We start from the raw sequence: 20,885 nt of genomic DNA, 5'->3' as shown, positions 1-20,885 counted from the left end.
CTTGAGTTTGTATTTCCTTTTGGGTTCATTGTGAATTCTTTATTCTCTGGGTTTTTAATGATACTTTTGCGGTTCACACAAAAAACTGAACCAAAAACATTTTAATGGGTACAAATGAAAAATATGTATTGCAATTCAGTGCTGCTTTAACACAATCTCATAAATAAACCAATTCACTGGAGGGGAGTGACATTTCCTAGGTCATAACAAAGGACATTATTAGTTGAACATGTAGAATGAGCAGAAACAGGTAATGACAATAGCGTAGGCACACAGTCGGAGTCCTGGCGGGCAGGATGTCACTGATCGCAGAGATCCAAGCATCTGGTGCTCGCTCACAGCCCTCTTCATCCTGTCTTGATGCTGGACTACATTTACCCTTTGAGTGAAGACATGCCAGCCCTCATGATCTCATCAACCAGAAGAATGTTACTGGCAATTATAGTGCTGTTCAGATGGAAAAGAGGGGGAATATTTTTTTTACTTGGTTGAAGGTTGAACCCTAAGGCTATTTGAAATAAAATACTTGCATACATACTTTTTAAATAAAATGGGGTTTTCATGTCCCAGGGGTTCATTCAAACCGTATTAGAAACATTTTACCATGCCTTGTCTTTCATGTACATATTTGACTGTTTTAGCCTTGTCCCAGACTTTTAATATTAAACTAATAACACCCATTATAAAAATACTAATTATATCTGGTTATACACCGGCAAATGTAGCAGGTCAATGTCTCCCCTGCATACAGTGCACAGTACACATACTAAAGAACTATGAGTACCTGTAGTGTACTACTACTGACTCCAGATGCTAGAAACAGAAATGTCTTGTTGAACCAGGTGCTGAATTTTAATTAACTGAATGTGCTCACTCTTGCATGTGTGATGAGACTTTGAGTGAGTTTTATCACTATTCAGAAGCAGAGTGAGTGTTGATGTTGCATGGTGTCTGACTGCATTTACTATAGACGGAGTAACACAGAATTCTGCCATGCTGTTCTTTTTTGGCATTTATATTTGCTTGAATATCTCACCATGAGTGAAGAAGCTGCTTCTTCACACTGTAGTTATCCCATACACCGGCCTCGCCAGCTACCATTGGTTCACCTGCAAAAAAATAAATACATTTCACAAATGTCAGTGGCAAAAAAGCAATAGTTTGGAAGCTTGATTCATTACCGAAATATTTAATAGAATCAAAACAATAATTCAATGACTTGTTCACATTATTCCAGTTCCTTTAAGGTTTCATTAACAATTCTTTTAGTACTTCCGAAATAAATTCAATATGGAAATAAGAAATCCAATTCTTTTTGGATATTATCAAAAAAATAGATATCAGATTTGAACAGAACAGATTCTTGCAAATGGTATTTTTACAGAATATATTTTCAGGATTTTTTTTTTTTTATCATGGACTGCTTTTGGACAAGTGTCAGTTTACGGCTCTGCATTAATTTTCCCATTAATTACCTAGACTGTGGTGTTAATTACCTCACTCCTGCTGTTAATGATGGTGATGGAGGTTTTCCTTTGACTACCAAACCTAACATAACATAACATAATTCTCATATGACAATAGTCTCCTCTCCTACCCGGTGCAGTTTACATTTCTGTCCCAGATAATTGAGTTGATTGTATTGGTTCACTATTAGTTTGGACATCGCTCATAATTTTAGAAAAATATAAAACATAAACGGTGACATGTTACTTGAGCATGTAACTTAAATGTCCTTTTTTCTCTCCAGACAAGTAAATATTTTATCGATCCAAAAATTCATATTTTTATTTTTTAAATGCCACTAATTAACAACAGAAAATGTACTTTAAATGACAATTCTTAACTCTTTCCCCGCCAAACACTGAATTTTCCGGGTTTCCGTGTTTTAGGTGTTATACGGTAAGGAAGACCCCTCCGCATGTTTTGAAAGAGTACACAACTCTTTGATCAAAGAAACAGACTGCGATCGTCTCAAACATGAAGAAGTGGAGTATTGAGAAGCTCAAAATATCAGACATAAACATGCCTTTTTCTCAGCTTTTTGTCTGAAATGTTGTTTTTTGACAAAACCGACCTCTGTTCAAGTCGCAATAAAAAAAGAACAAATGAAGATAAAATAAAATCGTTTTTTTGCCTAAAAGCAGAGGCTCAGATCTTTATTGTGATATATAGCATCTTCATATATTCATGGAAGAAAATATTCTGCGGGTCATTAAAATTTAGCGAAAATCGTCAAAAACCCTGGCGGTGGCTGGCAACTTTTTTTAAAAACGCTGGCGGGGAAAGAGTTAATGTCGAGCCCTGGCTCAAATGTATGCTCTAGTCGATTTTGTGTTTTGACAATGTGAATAGCGTCAAACCGTTTAAAAAATTTAATTAAAAATATTTCTTGTTGCATTGTAATCATTTTTGAATATTATTCTGATGCAAGTGAAACTTGTAATATGGCATTTTTCACAACACCATCTCCTTAAGCTGTTTCACTTATGTTTTCCTCTTTTATAAGTGTCTGCCAAATGAATAAATGTAAATGTTTATGCTTTGTGGGTGTGACTTTTTTGCCATGTCATCACCATTGATATCTACACAACCAATGTGTTTATGATTAAATTACTACTATGCTGAAAGTGTTTCATTGACATCAGGGCAATTATATAATTATAAAACACTCTGTTTAAGGGTTTGTTACATTTAGACTAGTCGATTACAAATTTTTTTAAATGTCAGTGAATTTAGTTGTTGCACACATCCCTAATTTACAGTTTTTTTTTGGACATTTATGGTTTCCAAGCAACATAGCGCATTAATATATATATATATATATCAGAGATGGGACCAAGTCACACATGTGCAAGTCTCAAGTAAGTCCCAAGTATTTTTTTCTTGGGCAAGTCAAGTCAAGTCACAGGCTATGTCAAGTCAAGTCCAAGTCAAGTCACCTTATTATTGTAATTTTACCTGCAGAATCTGATCATAATAAAGTGAAAAGACAAGATATAAGTAACTGTCAGTAAATTACAATACTCATGTTCAGTAAAATACATCATGGAATCAAACAAAATTGTAACTTCATAAAATTATTTATTTTTCACTTCTGCCAACAGTGTTTGAAATGTTTTAAATGTTCAACATTGAGTCCATAAAACAAATAACAGCTTAACATCCAACAGACTCCTCTCTGAACACCTCCCTCTCTCTCTCTCTCTCACACACAGTTACGTACATTAAACTTTGTTACATTTCTCCTCTTTCTCTCACACACACTCCCTCTCTCACACACACACTCTCTCTCTCTCTCTCTCTCTCACACACACACACACACACACACTCTCTCTCACACACACACAACACACACTCTCTCTCTCTCTCTCCCACACTCCCACTCTCTCTCACACACACACACACACACTCTCTCTCACACACACACTCACTCTCCCACACTCTCACACACACACTCACTCTCCCACACTCACACACACACTCACTCTCCCACACTCACACACACACTCACTCTCCCACACTCACACACACTCACTCTCCCACTCACTCACTCACTCACTCACTCACTCACTCTCGTCTCTCGCGCTCTCACACTCCCACACCCACACTCACTCACACACAGAGTATATCCATTAGTCATTACCTCTTTTAAAAGGTATTGCAACTTGAGGTACCAGCGCGCGTGAACGTCATGGCAACGTACAAAACAAAGTACCTCGCACGGGAAACACTTAACGTAAATGCGGCGTAACTAAGGTAAATCAAGCAGGCTAGTATGCAGCATAAGCCACGAAGTGTTGGCTGAAATAAAAAATTAAATGGACAGATTTTTTTTTCCAGAAAACTTCTTGCACAAAATAAATTCAAGCACTTTCAAGGACCTGTATCTATGTATGTTTATTTTCAAGAACTTTCCAGGGCCTTGAATTTTATTTTTCAGATTCACAAACTTTCAAGGATTTCAAGGACCCGTGGGAACCCTGCTATTATTACATTAGCTAACTACCAACTAACCAGATAAAATTAACAAATTGACAAGCACTTACTGGGCAGAATGGCTCTTCAAATGGCGGACGAAATTGGAGGTTGTCGTCTGGCTGTCCGTGATCTTAACGTTGCATGTCTTGCAAAGCGCTGTTCGTCTTTTGCCATCTTGATAATAATTTTTGAAGCCGAAAGCGATGACCCTCGGTAACGTTACCCCTCGGCTGACATGGTGATGTGTTGTTTATCTGATCTAAGTGGGCGTGGTGTGCGTAAGGTACGAGAGGGCATGGCTGATGATAGCCTATAGTGTCGTGAGTATTCTCAGCCTGCGCTCCAGCTGGATCAACTTTATTTTTTAAAATAATTTACATATTTTATATTCAAATTGAAAACATGATGTCATTAACACTCAAGTCATTCAAGTCTTCGTGTCTCAAGTCAAGTCAAGTCCCGAGTCTTTAACTTCCAAGTCAAGTCTCAAGTATTTTATTTTTTGTCAAGTCACAAGTCATAAAAATAGCGACTCGAGTCCAAGTCACAAGTCCCCATGTCTGAGATATATATATATATATATATATATACACACATAATGTGTTGTCATAACAGTGCAGTTGACTGCATTTGAAAATATTTAATAGAAGCATTTCTTTATATTTTTTGACATTCCTTTTCTTTTAGTTATAATGTCCAGCCAATATGAGTGTGTTTGCATGTGTGTGGGAAGGACACATGCCTGTGCTCAGGTCCACTCCCACCAGCTGTCCAGACTCTTTGTATTCACTCTGCAGCTTCACAAGAGTCTCTTGCGGGTCGTAGCCTGAATTCTGAGCCAAAACCTTTACAAACAGAGAATTTGTTTAAAACCACAATTCTGGAATTCCATGTCAGAACCTTGTTCATCTATATTCTACATAATTTTTGAAGATGAGATTCTAATTTAGTTTTTGCCATTACCTTAGGGATGATAAGGACGGCGTCAGCAAATGCCTGCACGCCCAGCTGGGATCGGCCTTTCACTTTGGGCTTGTGTTTGACCAGTGCATCAGCCACAGCCACCTCAAACGCACCAGCCCCGGCCACAACAGAACCTAAACAGAGAAGAGACAATGAAGCATCAGCCTATATCGCCCTCTTGTGATCTGTAGATGGGATTACTAAAAGGAGTGATAACACCAAGTATAGGCTAGGGGAAAGAAATACTTTGTTGTAGGCCGAGGCTTCTTTCCACCTACCATCTTCAATGGCATTTTTGACTGCTCTGAGTCCGTCTCTAACCGCATCTTTGATCTGCATGAGGGTGTGCTTGTTGGGCCCTTTCACCAGCAGCGTCACTGAACGAGGGTTTCCACACTTCTCAACGAATGTGTATTTCTCCTCTCCCTATCACAAACAAGCAATAATAAGTGAGCATCATACTCTGATGTCACAGAATAGGTTTGCTGGTGTGTAGAGTAAAACCACAGTTCTCACCAGTGTGTGCTCATACACGAGCCCAGCGTGTCCCAGACACTCAGGCGTAAGGTCATCCACAGAGTTCATGGCAATACCACCGCAGGCCAGAGTCAGTCTAATTGGAAGATTAAGCGTTAGGTACAGACAGAATTTAGAGACTATTTTAACCATTTAAAAAAGGGTTCAGTTAAAAATAAAAATCACAGTTAAAGGGGTCAAAGTTAAATGGGTTTTTTTCTGAGATAAATGTTAAGTCAAGGTTTCTTGCGCTAACATGTGCACTGTTCAGATCAGACTAAAATTGTTTGGGATCTTGTTCAAATTAAACTTCAGCTGGCCAGAAACCATATAATATTTGACAGACCACACTTATAAGTTCTTTTGGTGTTGAGGAAAAATAGGGAGGAACGAGGAAGATTCTCTCTCACCATAAAATGTCCATCCATTTACAGTCTCCAGTTACCTTTATTACTTTTTGTGGGATGGGGGAATTTGGCTAGTGAAAATGAGTGGCTGGTGACTTTGTAACACCACAAGCCCTGCCCAAAAATGTCAAGCCCTGCTAGGCAGGCCAAATTTAAGAGCACCAAATAGGTGTCGTTGATGTGTAAATATGGACGTAGATCATGTTAATGTTGAAGTCTGAAAGTTAAACGTTTTAAAAAAAGCATTTTGCAGGTTAGGCCGGGTACACAGTGTAAAATTCATTTACACTTGGTTCAATTGATTGGACTGAACAGAGTTTATTTCCTCCCCCCTCCCCTGGTCTCAGTTCACATCATACTTTTTGGGTCTGAACCACGGTCTGATTACGTCATCAATGCGACTACTGTAACTAGGCAACAACTCAAGAAGACATCACCTTAGCTGTGTTATAGAAGTATTAATCTCTTTGGATTTACCACCAAAACTTTACATGCACAAAACACTAATTATGTTTGTCTGCCACGGATGTATTGAATAACGTGCAATGACGTGCAGAATATTAGTGTTTGTCTGCCGCGAGCCCGTGGATGCGTTGCAAGAGATGTGAAGGCTGTGAACTGCTCTCTGAAGGTGACTTATTTGGACACAAGCTTGTATGATAAATGTAACCATAATAATTTCGATCAGGACTATACATCAATGAGGTTTCACTTCCGTAATTTGGTACTATTGCATTCATATCAGCAGCGAACCGCAACAGAGTTCACATGAACCATACCCCAGACCACCTTTTCAAGTTGACTCTGGTGCGGTTCGGAAAACTGCAGTTCACATCACCCAAACAAACTGAACCTCGATGTAATTCAAACTCTGGTGCGCACCAAAAGTGCTAGTGTGAAAGCACCCTTAGATTATGGCCATGATTCTGCCATCAGAGACAAATTTGAGGGATTGTAAATATTTTCTTGTCGTGGGGGTTACAGACAGCTGAAGCGACAAATCTCAGCCTGGCAGTGTCAGAAAATTCGCAATGCAGTCGAGATAAAACATAATAGTCTTGACTATTATGTGTACCATAAAGTCTGAAGTAATATCTCACAGTGTGCCATGGCTTTTGCCCAAGAACTCACAGGAATAATATTGTTCAGTCTTACAAGCAACAATCATAAAGGAAAAAAAAATATTTAAAAAAAAGTCTTTAGTTTCTCATGATGATCTTTTCAGACAAGAGAGGTTTTGAGTTTTGCAAGTAATTATGTTTTCATAGTAAAAAGAACTTTCATTTCAAAATAGCAAACATTTATTTTTCTGATATAGCCCTTTTAAGCAGCCACAATGGCCTTTTTTTTTCTTCTTTTTTTTTTTTTTACAATGTGCCAACTCTCATTGCAAGCAATAGGAATGGACTGATCCCATCATTAACTGTACAGAGAGCAGGTGCTGATCTTGCATGGTGTCTGGCTGCATTTACTAGAGACAGAGTAAAACAGAATTCAGCCATGCCAGTTGAAGAGTTGTTTTTATGTCTGATATTGATAATATCCCTCACCTCTCCATGTTCCTCCTCTTTGCTCTGCGCAGTGCCACAATGCCCTCTTTGGCCAGAGCATCCAGAGAGAATGGATCAATACCCTTTCAAAGATCAATCAGATTAAATCAGTTCTGCAGCAGACAGATAGTGTAAGTTTAGGGTTAGAGCATAGAGACTGTGCTGGTCTGATGAATACATTTAGAAGGGAAAGAATTCTTCTAATGCAGAGGTAACAGACCACGCATTACTATAACACAGTTAAATCGGCCAAGGAGAGCTACACAAGCACCCATGGGTGTTCACTGTGCATACAGGGCAGTGTGACTATGATTTTCATTGATCATTAACATTTTTCAACCTTCAAAGCCAGTAAGAAAATCTACAAGTCAGAGGGTAGTGCTTATTACATATAAGAGCCATTGCCTCAAGGAGACAAGGTTTCAGTCCAGCCAGGTCATGTCCTGTTCCAACTCCGCTCCCTCTCTCCCCTAATTTTCTGTCTCCCTTAACTGTCCTATTTAAAAAATAAAGGCTATAACTCCTAAAAATAAAAGAATAAAATGAAAACCTGTGCTTTAGTTCCATGGAAATCTGTTAAATAAAGGTTTGGGTTAAACAAATTAGACTTTATTCCAAAATACATTTAAAAAATCCCAAAATATTAAATGTCCATTACCTTCTGATTGATGACCACAAAGTTCTTCTTGTTATCTGTACAAACTTTGTTCTTCAGCTCAATGATCTTCATCACCCGATCTTCAATAAACTTCCTCTCAGCCTTCACCAGATTGTCTCTCTCATTCGCGCTCTTGTAGAAGAACCCAGAGTTTACCTCTCTGTGAGAAAAGACGTTTAGCATGATTACACACTGTTCATCGTTTACAGATGTTTTGAGGGGAGAAATATCCAGTAATACACTGTAAAACTGAAAGAACGTCTTTAAAGCATACGTTTTCTCATATTCAAGGGAGACGTTGCAGGTGAGAATAAAAGCGTCCTCTACCCTCTTCTTCATGTCGGGATGTCTGGCACCATGATCCAACACCAGACCACTGATCAGTCTAAACATAAAACACAAACAAGGCTAATCCATTACAATAATAAAAACACATTCTTTCCTGCAATCTCTTGGCAGCATGGGTAGTTCACCTAAAAATGAAAAGGGTCATTTAAATCACCCTCTTGTTGCTCCAAACCCATACGGCTATTTCTTTTGATTTTAGAAAGAATGTTCAGTGTCAGTCACCATTCACTTTAATTATATGGAAAAAAATATGCAATGAAAGTACATGGTGACCATGTTTGACAGTTCTTAACTTTCTGCCTAGCATCTCCTTTTGTGTTCCGCAGAAGAAATTAAGTCATACAGTTTGAAACATCATGAGGGTGACTATATTAGGACCATTGTCATTTTTTGAGTTGTTAAAGTCTTACTGTGTATCACTGTCTGTTTTGTGTTTCATCTCCATGATCTCCACCATGTACAGGTCGATGGGCTCATTGGGTTTCCTGATGGTCAGAACAGCATCCACCACAGCCTGAAGAAAAGAAATAAGTAAAATTTTACACGTAAAAAAACAAAAAAAAAACAATCTGTAGACTTGGAAATGATGCCCATTAGAAGTATTATTAATCATATTCAATACATATTTTCCTCAAATATGAAATCGGATACAAGTTACTCTATAAAAACTTAGGTATGTATACAATGAAACTATTTATTAAGTGTTTCTTTAACTTCAGGCACTTTTAGTACTTTGGACCTCTTAAAAGGTGTTTCATAAAAAATAAAAATCATTCATTCATTTATATATATATATATAAACAGCGGGCTAGGGATGTAACAGTGTCATTGTTTCATGTTATACCACGGTTTTAATAAGAGACTGTAATCAAACCGTTGACATATATAATTCATGGTATTACTTTACGCGTGAACTGCACCTTCATACCGTGATTTCTGCTCAACGGATATGTTTTTTTTAATGGCCGATATCCAGAGAGCAGTGTGGCTGATACAATGCCAATTTATCATACAATTTAATATAGTAAATAACAATCAGAAAACTGTTAAGTCATTTTTGGTCATATTGTTTTCTCTTCTGTTCTAAGGAGGAACTAAAAGCATTTTGACAGGAAAAGTATACAGGCTATAGTAATATTTCAGCACTTTCAAAATCTGTGATTATTCACGATTAACTATGAAATATCATGCAATTAATCAGGATTTAATATTTTAATTGACTGACAACACTAATTATGGTTATGTTGGTTTCTTTATCATTTAAACCATAAAAATATTAATAAAAAAATGAATACTGTCCCAACTATATAAGAATAAATTATGTTTTTAACAGTTTACCAAAGCACCAGTGTCTTTGAACAGAATTAAAGTAAAATGAAGTCATTTTTAATATTCATAAAGCACAAAGTAAGCCTTAAATCTCCTCAAAGTCTGTACTCGTAGTCACAGCATCTCTCACCTCTGTAAGTAAATCAGCCAACTCATTGTGGACCTTGGTTCTGAGTGAGGTTCTGGCTACATTGATGAGCGTCTCTCGGTCCATCTCCTTAGTGACCTTTACCTCCTCCAGCACCTCAAGAGCCCTGTCCTTAGCAGCCTCGAAGCCCTCTGCGATTACTCTAGGGTGAAGACCCTTCAGGGGACGAACAGGTTTACAAAAGGAACATGACTACTGACTCTAGACAAGCACTATGAAACATTCAAGTAAATGTGTAATTATGGGAAGTATGTTCAAACCTCAGAGACATAGAGATCTGCCTGCTTGAGAAGCTCTCCGATGATGAGCACATTTGATGTCGTGCCATCTCCTGTGATATCATCCTGGGCTGTGGCCACCTTGGCAATCAATGAAGCGGTGGGATGCTGGATTTGCTGAAAGAGATCAAGAAAAAAAAAAAGATTCATGAATTTTTAGAGCAGCTCAAACAATGATTGTTTATCCCAGGGGTTCTCAACCTTTTGCAAGCTGGGCCCCCCCAAAGCTGGTTCATTGCAGTTGGGGCCCCAGTGCCCCCCGCCCCATGCTTTATTGTTGTTGTTATTATTATTATTATTGGCAGTAGCACCAGACTTCTAATGTGAGCTTGCAGGCATTATTATTATTATTATTATGAGTAGTAGTAGGCCTATCATCATTACTAGGCTATTGCTATATAATTATATGAGGTTAAATGCTTTATTATTATTGTTGTTGTTGTTGTTGTTAATAAAAATAATATTATTATTATTATTATTATTATTATTGGCAGTAACACCAGACATCTAATGTGAGTTTGCAGGCATTATTATTATTATTATTATTATGAGTAGTAGTAGGCCTATCATCATTACTAGGCTATTGCTATATAATTATATGAGGTTAAATGCTTTATTGTTGTTATTATTATTATTATTATTATCATCATCAGTAGGCCTATTATCATTACTAGGCTATTGCTATATAATTATATGAGGTTAAATGCTTTATTGTTGTTATTATTATTATTATTATCATCATCAGTAGGCCTATTATCATTACTAGGCTATTGCTATATAATTATATGAGGTTAAATGCTTTATTGTTGTTATTATTATTATTATTATCATCATCAGTAGGCCTATTATCATTACTAGGCTATTGCTATAATTGGGAATTGGCACCAGACTTATTACTAGGCCTAATAGTAGGCATCATCTGCATTTTTTACAGAAGCTTGCTGGTAGGTGATGTTAATGTGAGACCTGAGCCTGCTTTGCCTTGCAAAGATCCTCAATTCTTAGCTCAATGTTTGATAAACATAGCCTCAAATCATCCTCGATTTGTGCACGATTGCGGTATTTCGTTTTAGTGCAGTCATTTTTGAGAATCCTGCCTCACACAAATATGTCGACGCGAAAGGCAGGAGAATCTTCAAGGCGACGTCACAGAGTTCAGGGTATTCCTGCATCAATGCTGCCCAGAATGACGAAAGAGGGCAGGAGCTAAAGAGTTCCTTCAGTCTACTGTCACTCTTCAGCTTAATAAGCTGTTCCTGCATATCAATTGATAGCTCGTTTGCTGTGCACACAAACGGATCTCGAACCCACGCAAAAGAGCGATAATCCTCTTTAAAGTACGTCGCAAATTGTTTTCTCATTGCTGACAGGTGCTCAGACGCTGATTGAAATAGGGAGGAGAAATCGTGTGACGTGCCTGCATCAGTGATAAAGTCTGCAAGGCTGGGGAACATGACGCAGTTCCCTCGACTGATGCGGCCATGCCAGAGGTCTAGTTTTTGTGTGAAGGCGTGCACTTTGTCTGCAAGGAGCAAAATATGAGTTTCGCGGCCTTGCAAAGACAGGTTGAAATCAAACAAATGAGCACCGTTTTCTGAAGTCTATGAGCGCAGCACACACAAATAAACTAAACTGACATACTGCAGATAAATTTCAAAATGTGGTGTTTTTATATTTATAACATTTGAATACAGTTCAGCAACATACATCACACGACCTGACGACCAAGAGAGCTGACAATTGACCATCACTTAATTTACCATCACCTCACGATTGAAAATGTGACACTGATTTCATTATGACAGTTCAACAAACAAGTTAATAATATTAAGTCACTTACATTTTAGACAAAATAATGACTGTTTTGGTCTATTTTAGCAGCGAAAATAGATCCGATGAATCCAAACAAAGATCACAGCATAGCCATAGCGCATCTCACAGCAATACTCAATCGTGTTTTGAATGATTCAGTGTTGTGAACGAATCGGTTGAGTCAAAGATTCAATGACCCATTCACAAACATCTGTCTCATTCTTGATGAATCGGCCGTTTGAACGAATCGTTTGAATGAACGACTCAATGACTCGCTTAATGAAACCGCTTATGCTTATCACCTGCATTTGTGCTCACTATCGACAAACCAATCAAATTTGTTCAAAACTTTTTTTTTTTTAAAGCAGTCCAAACACATTTTTATTTTTATTCAGGAGTTATGTATATACAAAACTATAACTTTTTATGACAGTAGTTTAGTGATAAAAAAAATGTGCCCAAACATTTATTTTTCCCTTCCATCGTAGCCTACTCGTGCCCCCCCGGGAGAGTGTCCGCGCCCCCGCAGAAATGCATGCCACATTTTTAATTTGTAACATTTATGCATTTTAAACAGAAAAAAGTAAAATGCAAGTTATGCGCTGATAGGAACATCTCTCAAGCACATCAAACAGTACTAGCGCACAATCATCACAGTGTCAATGCACCTGATGCTTCAACACATTAAAGGGGTCATGAAATGCTTTTTTTTTAATCATTTTATTATCTTTCCTGAGGTCCACTGATTATGTTACAGGGCTCAACATTAAGCATTGTCACGTGCTTGTCCTTCAAACAAGTAAATTGGTCATTCACATGTCAAGAGTAAAAAAAGTTACTTGTCAGAGACAAAACAATTAATAAAAAAGCTTTTACACCTAATAGGGATTAAGGTCACAGTACAGAAAGATGGTAAATCATTACTCACCCTAATTACTCAGCCTGTAAGAATTGAGACTGAAACTAACATTCTCCCTAACACCTTCTTTTGAGCTCCATGGAAGATAGAAAGTCAGACAGGTTTAGTACAACATAAAGGCGAGTAATGATGACAAAATATTTGGTAACACTTTACCGAGGCAGAACCACACTACAGAGGAGGAAGCGGAAGCCGGGTGAACAGTTCACGTAAGACTTTAATTAGACAGTGTCACTTTTCAGCACACACTCAGCTCCATGTGTTGCTCACACTGTTGACCTTCCCGGCCCAACGCAGAATACACACATTCGTCGGCTGCATGCATATCTCTCTCTCTCTCTCTAACTGGCAACTCTGGCTCCTCTTTATCCCTCCCAGCTGATTGGGGTAATTCAGCACCAGGCATACATCCTTACGGGCAGGCCAAGCCCTCCTTGTCACAAATGTATATATTTTTCTATTTTTGAAAGTATCTCTGCTGTGTGCGATGCTCTCATGGTTTTTAGTTGCCAGTATGTCACAATGACCTTTTGATATTGAAAACCTAAATATGAATAACTGTTTTCAATACAATGTTAGCAACTCATAATTAATTTAAATTTGGTAACGCTTAATAAAAAGGTTTAATTTCTTTAACATTAATGCATTTATGCAATGTATTAACAATGAACAATATATTTATGGAATTTATTAATCAATGTTAGTTAATAAAAATACAATTGTTCACTGTTAGTTCATAGCGCATTAGCAGCACACTTACACATAAGTAGAGGTTGACCGATTAATCGGCCGATTTTTTGCATTTTTTACATAATCGGCATCGGCCAATATCCACACATATCAAGCCGATTATTAGGCAGGCGCATCTGTGGGCAGCCTAGTGTTGTTGTGGAACACGTGTTCGACGCACACTGCCTCTAGAGTCATTTTCCAGCAGAGTGAGCAGACCTCATCCAGTGCCTAAGGAAGGAGCTAAGTTCCTTGGAGAAAACAGTAAGGGTTAAATTTGTATAACTTCTTTATATTTAATTAAAAACCTTTGATATGTTACTGCCAACTTCAAGAAAAAAACGTGACAAACGCCATAGTTGACATGACGTTCGGCTACTTTGGATATTGATAGCGTAGTTGAAGTTGCATTATCACAGCAGAAGGGTTGCTATCATTTCACAATAAGTAAGCAAGAATTTTGCAATTACAGACAGTGAATCTGAGACTTTTATTTGTTCTGTTTGTGTGTCTTATATTTGAGAGGGTTGTCACTCAATGCAGAGAAATAAGTAATAAAAATATACCAACACACTATAGCCTATTGAAGGACTGAATTTGGTAAGCTCGGATGTTATCCGTTCTGCTGTCGGTACTGGAGAAATTAAGAAAATACATTCTTTATTGCTATAAAGAGAAAGTTATTTTATCTCGCCAGCCATTTCTATGTATAATAATATGAAACCATTTGTCTGTGATGCAATTTAGCTGTTCGCAGTCAGAGAGAGGGAGGGAGAGAGAGAGAGAGAGAGAGAGAGAGAGAGAGAGAGAGAGAGAGAGAGAGAGAGAGAGAGATCTCGCGCGGTGACACAGAGAGCACAAAACGAGCCCTGCTAAATGAGTGACAGAACTAAACATTCAAACATAGCCTGGTTTAGATCTGTGATATTAGTCTGATTTTATTTTAGATTTCGCCTTCCAAAGATTATAAAAAGAATATTTATACATAAGCCGCATTCTGTCTAGCACAACTTCCTTCCCTTCACAGCGGTGCACTGACATTTCTCCCTAATGCTACGTTCACACCGGACGCGAACAGCGCGTCAAATTCGCGCCTACCGCGTCTAGTTATACGCTTGACCACTTTGAATCCATTCACGCGTCAAGAGCTGAAATTGACGCCGTAAAAAACAAAAGTTTGAAGCGAAATTTACGGCGTGGCGGCGTCAGAGGCGTAAATCCGTTGACGGCCATCTTTTTACAAGATGGCTGATGTTGATCGAGCATTCGTGGAGAGAGTCACCGCTCTGTATTTGCTCTGGAGAGCAGAACAGCGGCGTATGGGTCGTCGTCGCCATACTTGGGTCCACCAGACCCTCCGGAGGCGTTCCCAGTTCGGCAATTTCATCATTTGCTCCAGGAGCTGCGCCTGGATGACGGCCGCTTTCAGCGGTACTTCCGCTTGTCCAGCGCCCAGTTTGATGACCTGTTGTCCCGCGATCGGGCGAGGATCACCCTTCAGGACACCAACTACAGGCTCTATCCCAGCTCGCGGAGCGCCTGTCCATCTGTCTTCGGTTAGTAAATGTATATAAAATGTTAAATACAGTATATTAAATATATGTTACTTTACGCTATGCTAGCAATGTTTTTCAAACTGTGTGGTACGGATACCACTGTTGGTGCTCTTTCTAGTGATACTCAGTTAACTGCTGTAACGTTAACCTAAAAAATAAAATATTATTTTGGCAGACATGATAATGTCTCTATCTGTAAGCAATATGTAGTGCTCTTTCTAGTGATAACGTTACTCGGTTAACTGCTATAACCTAAAAATGATACTGTCATGTCTCTATCTGTAAGCAATATGTAGTATACGCGTTACTCTTTCTTTTTGATAATCAGTTATTGGTTATTGGCACACTAGTGATTTAAACCATACACATATACCCTTTTGTTTTGAAGATTCAAAACTTTGTTAAATTGCTTGCAAAATTGCTAGCAAACAAACAAATATGGTGCATTAAAGTAAAACAGACTGGTTATTGTATATAGTTGAATATGTAACTACAAGTGTACTTATAAAAATATTTTCTAGGTTTCTTGCCACAGGGGACTCATTCAGGACCATAGCGTCCAGCTTCAGGGTTGGTGTCTCAACAGTGAGCCAGATCGTCCACCAGGTTGTGACTGCAATCTGGGACTGTCTTGTGGAGGAGTACATGGCTGTGCCCACCACTGATGACTGGAGGTCCATCACAGAAGGATTCCAGGAGCGGTGGAACTACCCTCTATGCTGTCCTCCAGAGAGGCGTGTCTTCAATTACCGCCTCTTCAGAGCCAGGCTGGTGGTGGAGAACGCCTTTGGCATCCTCTCCTCACAGTGGAGGATGTACTGCCGCCTCATCGAGGTCCACCCAGAAGTTGCGGAGAAGTGTGTGAAGGCGACGTGTCTTCTCCACAACTTTCTGAGGTGTTCGGAGAGGAGAGAGGCACCTGCTGCGAGGGGCGCGGGACATGCTGGAGAGGAGCCACTGCCAGGTCTGGGTCGGGTTCCGGCCAACAACTCCTCCAGAGAGGCACTCCGGGTGAGGGATGTCTTCATGGCACACTTCTCGGCGGAGGGAGCAGTACCATGGCAGCCGACGGAGTAGCGTTTGAAGTCCTCCTCATGACTTTCCCACAACGGCTCTTTTAAGAGCCACCCACAAACCTATAAAGAGCTAAACTATCTAAAAATAGTCCATTATTATTATATTTTGTTTTTTTTCCCCAGGTTGTCAGCCCCAGTTCCAGGATGTCAGGTCCACAACATGCACATTTATTAAGTTGAGACTTTTTAAAAATGTCAGGTTTTCCATGGTAGTATATCAGGTTAAATTATTTATTTATTTTTGTTTTGATGATAAATGGAGCCAGCCTCAAAAGTAATTAACCTGTCCTGTGTTTTTTTCCTTATTCAACACTGTCCAGACACTAATGTTGGTTGTCTTTACATTAAAATAATAATGTTTCATATAATCTAGATTTAGATATGGAACAAATAGCAATCAATACAAAATCAAAATGTCTCATATATTGAAATCAAGTTATGTGATAAAAGATTTGCTTTGTTTGTGCATTAGAACCACACCAGGCATTTAGTCATATTACAAAATAATTTATTGAGGCCAAACATATGAAGTAATTTTAGGTATAACATTAAAAAACATATTTAGGCAAAACTTAAAAACAATTATTTAGGCAAAACATATAAAATAACAATATGAACTGAAAAAAATGAACAATATGTGCAAACTATTTACATTAAGAGACAGGAACAAAAAGGACCTCGCTTGGAAGGTGGAAGAGCCACAGGGAACGGCATAGGAGAAGAGGAAGGAGGGCAGCAGGCAGCTAGGCTCCTGATTGGTTAACGCTGCGCAATTGACGCCAAAGTTCAGATTTTTCAACTCGGGCGGCAGACGCAATTGGCGTCAAACGCGTGAATGCACAACATGCACCATTTGCGCGTAGCACGCCAGACGCTCAATTCGCGCGAACTTGACGCTGAATGAGGCGTATTCGCGTCTACCGCGCGCTCACGCCTCATTCAGCGCCGCAGGAATTTTTTACGCGCGTAACGCGTCTTTGCATTGACTTAACATTGAAATCACTCGCGCCTGACGCGCTATTCGCGTCCGGTGTGAACGTAGCATAAAACTCAAACTTAACGTCAGAATCAGCACGATCGGTGATTGTTGTAAAATGCAGTCTAGCTACTGTTGCTAAATTGCGGGACGCTTTTAATAATAAAAAGAGCGCAAGAGATACCGTTCCCAAGGTGGCGCGCGCTCCGAAATACACCGCAAAGAGACGAGCAAACTATAGACTACTTTGGGTTTCATGTGTCTAAACGATCAAATATACACAAAAATATGTCAAAACGACCGGCTTGGAGATTCACTTAAACACAGTTTATGTCTAAAATGGACGTAGTTATGGAAATAGTTGGGGAGAAAATATGCTGCATCAGGAACCTATTAGCTCTGAACTCGGTCTTAAAGGGGAAGCTGTCTATTAAACATGTGACGATTGAGCCATTACTGCGAATCAAACAACAAAAGGCAAAGAGAAAATCACTTACAGCTCTTGAATGAATAACTTCTGCATTAATAAGCATTAATCTATCTATGATAAACTATGCAGTGTTATTTTACAATTGATTACTTTATTAGATTTCTTTTAGACCACACCTGAACAGTAATGTTAGTAGACCTTCCTGAAATTAAATCACTGTGCCTATATAACGTTTATATTTGTGTAATATATATATATATATATATAAAGAACCGTTAAGAATACCGTTAAAGTACCGGATCGATAAACAGTATCGGTAAGATTGTAATACCATTAAAACCTTAACGATACCCATCCCTAGTTATGCCTGTGCTTCTCTTGGATGCTCTGAATATTGGATTACGTGTCTGGATTGCCCCTTAATTAAAGCTGCATTTGGATCTCAACCTTCGTGTCTCGGAGCAGTTCGTAACACCTGCTTTGTTTATTTAATATATTTGTTATACATTATTTATACAATATGTTTTTACATTATACATTTTTAATTTAAGTCTACAAGTGCAGATTGGTCAAGTGTTCAATAAATGTATTTGTTGAGAAATGTTGTCTATCTTAAGTAATTATTTGTGTTACATTTTATCTTTCAAATAAAAGATTCAAATAAGAGGTTAAAAACAAGCACATATCGGCCAAAATAAATCGGCCGACCCGGATTTCAAAAGATCGGCATCGGCCTGAAAAAAACAATATCGGTCGACCTCTAATAAGAAGCTCCTCGTTCAGAGGTAAAAGAAGTTTGAAACAGCTGAGCAATGGTATACTGTTTGCAAACATTCAGACACCGGCCACAACGCAGGGCAATTTTAACCACTCGATGATGAGGATTAAAATAATGTATATGCAGTAAACAATGTGTAATTTGTAATATTTACCTGACTGATGTGTACTGACTGAATGGGAATTAACTGTCAGGCTCAAAGTTGGTGAAACTACAGGTCACACCTACCTATGATGTGGACCAATGGAAGTAAGAAGGTGTTTAGCAGCCAGAAAGTTTCCTGAGAGCCAACGAAACAAACTCAAAAATGCCTCAGTTTTTGTTTTAAATTAAGTCACACCCATTCGTTCTTCAACAAGACAAATCCTCACACAAAGCTATTGTTTGGTTTCAGAAGTCGAATATTGAGCAAGAGTCATATGGACTGCTTTTATTACACATGGAAATAAGACAATTTTTTGTGCTTTTTTTTGTTGTTGTTTTGGACCTTGACTGTATAAACACTTACCTTCAGTAACAGAAGTTTGAAAACATCTTTGTCTTTTATGGATATAAAAACAGGGTTGGGACGATATGATAATTTCTGAATGAAGACTTTTTGCTATAAATCATTGTTTACAATATTTGCTACCAAACAAATATAGAATGCATTGAAAAGTCCCCAATGAGTTTGCACAGGTTCTCAAGTGCTCACCAAAAGGAAGTAAAGCTCTTACCATCTCATGCAGCAGAACATTTCCATCTTTGGTGAGTTTAATGTCTCCTGCACCAGACACAAGCCTGTGGAAGGAAATAACACAATTTGATCAAACCATCTTATCTAATAAAACCCAAACAAGTATTAAACAAAGCAAGCATGGCATCTCCATTGTCTGTTCTGCACTGACTTTTTACATCCACTCAATTAAAAAGAGAATCATTATATATTGAAGTTGACTTAGCAATATGAGGTTACTTAGACATGCATGAACTGCATGACACTTAAAGGTGCACTCCGCGATTCCTGAGAAACACTGTTGATATTCGAACTCAACTGCCAAAACAAACACACCCCTCCATTGAGTACTCCTTTGGAAGCTCCGCCCCAAATTCATTCCTTTTACCTCTCTCAAGTCTCTCCACCTCTGAAAAGCCTCACAGATATTGACACAGTTCCTAGCCCTCAATTTATCATAATCCTTGTTTTATAGTTTATATTCATTTTACCTTTTTCCTCTTTGTTTCTCAGTCATTTTTCCTCCTTGGAGTTTTGAAAGTTTGCATCAACCTGATTTGCATTCGCTCTACCCCCACCACCCATCCTGTGCACGCTCAAGACCCACCCCCTGTTGCTGATTGGCTGGAGTAGAGTTGACTGGATCGGTCCGATCCACTTTGATTTTGTCCCATTTACAGAGCCAGGGCTGTGTACAAATACTAAAAAAAAATGTCAGCCCACCCATAGAAACACCACATAAGCCTTCCCTAATTGGACACTTCAAGAAACGCCAAAGTGTGACAGCAAACTAATATTAAATGCATTTCCATTGCAGCATGTACAAACAGCACTATTCATGCTAATCAGACGAAATATTGATGAATATGTATTTATTAAATGAAGAATCATGTTGGCCTAACAGCTAACTAACTTGTAGACAATGTGTAGGTTATATTAAAACCAGTCTGAGCCACACACTGTGCCTTTCCAACGCTACAAACCATGTTTTAGTTTTTTTCGCAATAACAGAGAAATTGTGCGTAAACGTTGGAGCACGTGTTTATTTGGCTCATAGCCGGTTAGCAGCTTAGCTCGATCTGAATCAATGAGACACGAGCGTGCGCTAACAAAAGCGCATCTGAGTCTCGAGCCGCTTCAAGACAAACTCACATTTTCATGGTTCCTTTTGGTCCCAGGTTACTTTTGAGCACATCCTGAAGTCCGCGGGCGGCACTGATGTTCACCGCCAGGGCCGCCTGAGCCCGGGCGACCTCCGCTTTCGGGTTGAGCGCTTTTACCGCGGACATTCTGCTGAAGTGAGGAGCAGGGTTTCACGCGGTTAACGGAAGAGAAGCTCGCATATGCGCAGCTTCCAGAAACATCTAGCATGCTGTCTCTGCCCCGCCCCTGGCACGCATTGATTGGTAGGAAGAAACATGACATTTTAAATATAGTTGATTGATTGGCTCGTTAGAACGTCTGTCTTTGGCCAGCCTCACCTTGATATGCGTGTTAAAAATACAATTTTAGATTTTTTTTCTCTGTATATTTTGAATTCGTTGTAATATATGATATATATAAAATATGTTATTATTATGAACCTGTTATATTATACTTATATAAAGGACTTCGTCCCACATGAATTATAATGATTTTATACACGTTTCAAAATTATAATTAATTTCTTTAGAAGAACGTTTTATTAACGAGTGCACCTTTAACTATTTTATTATT

At 38.7% G+C, this 20,885-nt stretch overlaps 1 protein-coding gene and 3 non-coding genes across 4 annotated transcripts; all 4 read right to left on the bottom strand.

Annotated features, from left to right (window-relative positions):
• Nucleotides 1-6: 6 nt before the first annotated feature.
• LOC127627513 (T-complex protein 1 subunit zeta) lies at nucleotides 7-20,507 on the bottom strand. The gene is made up of 14 exons (XM_052103922.1): nucleotides 20,322-20,507; nucleotides 19,171-19,234; nucleotides 10,161-10,295; nucleotides 9,883-10,056; nucleotides 8,834-8,937; nucleotides 8,350-8,460; nucleotides 8,076-8,235; nucleotides 7,418-7,500; nucleotides 5,461-5,557; nucleotides 5,223-5,370; nucleotides 4,945-5,078; nucleotides 4,724-4,826; nucleotides 1,037-1,109; nucleotides 7-447 (listed from the first exon to the last, which is right to left on the bottom strand). The coding sequence occupies exons 1-14, from the start codon at nucleotides 20,456-20,458 to the stop codon at nucleotides 375-377; spliced, it is 1,596 nt and encodes a 531-aa protein (XP_051959882.1). The 5' UTR covers nucleotides 20,459-20,507; the 3' UTR covers nucleotides 7-374.
• LOC127628288 (small nucleolar RNA SNORA15) lies at nucleotides 865-997 on the bottom strand. The gene has a single exon (XR_007968638.1). It is a non-coding gene; the product is annotated as a small nucleolar RNA SNORA15 (small nucleolar RNA).
• LOC127628289 (small nucleolar RNA SNORA15) lies at nucleotides 7,238-7,371 on the bottom strand. The gene has a single exon (XR_007968639.1). It is a non-coding gene; the product is annotated as a small nucleolar RNA SNORA15 (small nucleolar RNA).
• On the bottom strand, nucleotides 7,573-7,709 carry LOC127628290 (small nucleolar RNA SNORA22). Its single transcript, XR_007968641.1, has one exon. It is a non-coding gene; the product is annotated as a small nucleolar RNA SNORA22 (small nucleolar RNA).
• Nucleotides 20,508-20,885: the final 378 nt, after the last annotated feature.

The sequence above is a fragment of the Xyrauchen texanus genome, chromosome 34, assembly GCF_025860055.1.
Source record: "Xyrauchen texanus isolate HMW12.3.18 chromosome 34, RBS_HiC_50CHRs, whole genome shotgun sequence".
Lineage (NCBI taxonomy): Eukaryota > Metazoa > Chordata > Actinopteri > Cypriniformes > Catostomidae > Xyrauchen > Xyrauchen texanus.
The sequence above is the reverse complement of the archived record's forward strand: the minus strand, read 5'-3'. Positions and strand labels throughout refer to the sequence as shown.

Excerpts from the sequence above, each read along its gene's own strand:
- LOC127627513 (XM_052103922.1), bottom strand. The coding sequence starts at position 20,458 with ATGTCCGCGGTAAAAGCGCTCAACCCGAAAGCGGAGGTCGCCCGGGCT. Across the intron at positions 8,236-8,349 it reads TCCCTTGAATATGAGAAAAC|AGAGGTAAACTCTGGGTTCT; the intron begins GTATGCTTTAAA and ends CTTTTCTCACAG. Across the intron at positions 5,371-5,460 it reads TCGTGTATGAGCACACACTG|GGAGAGGAGAAATACACATT; the intron begins GTGAGAACTGTG and ends TGTTTGTGATAG.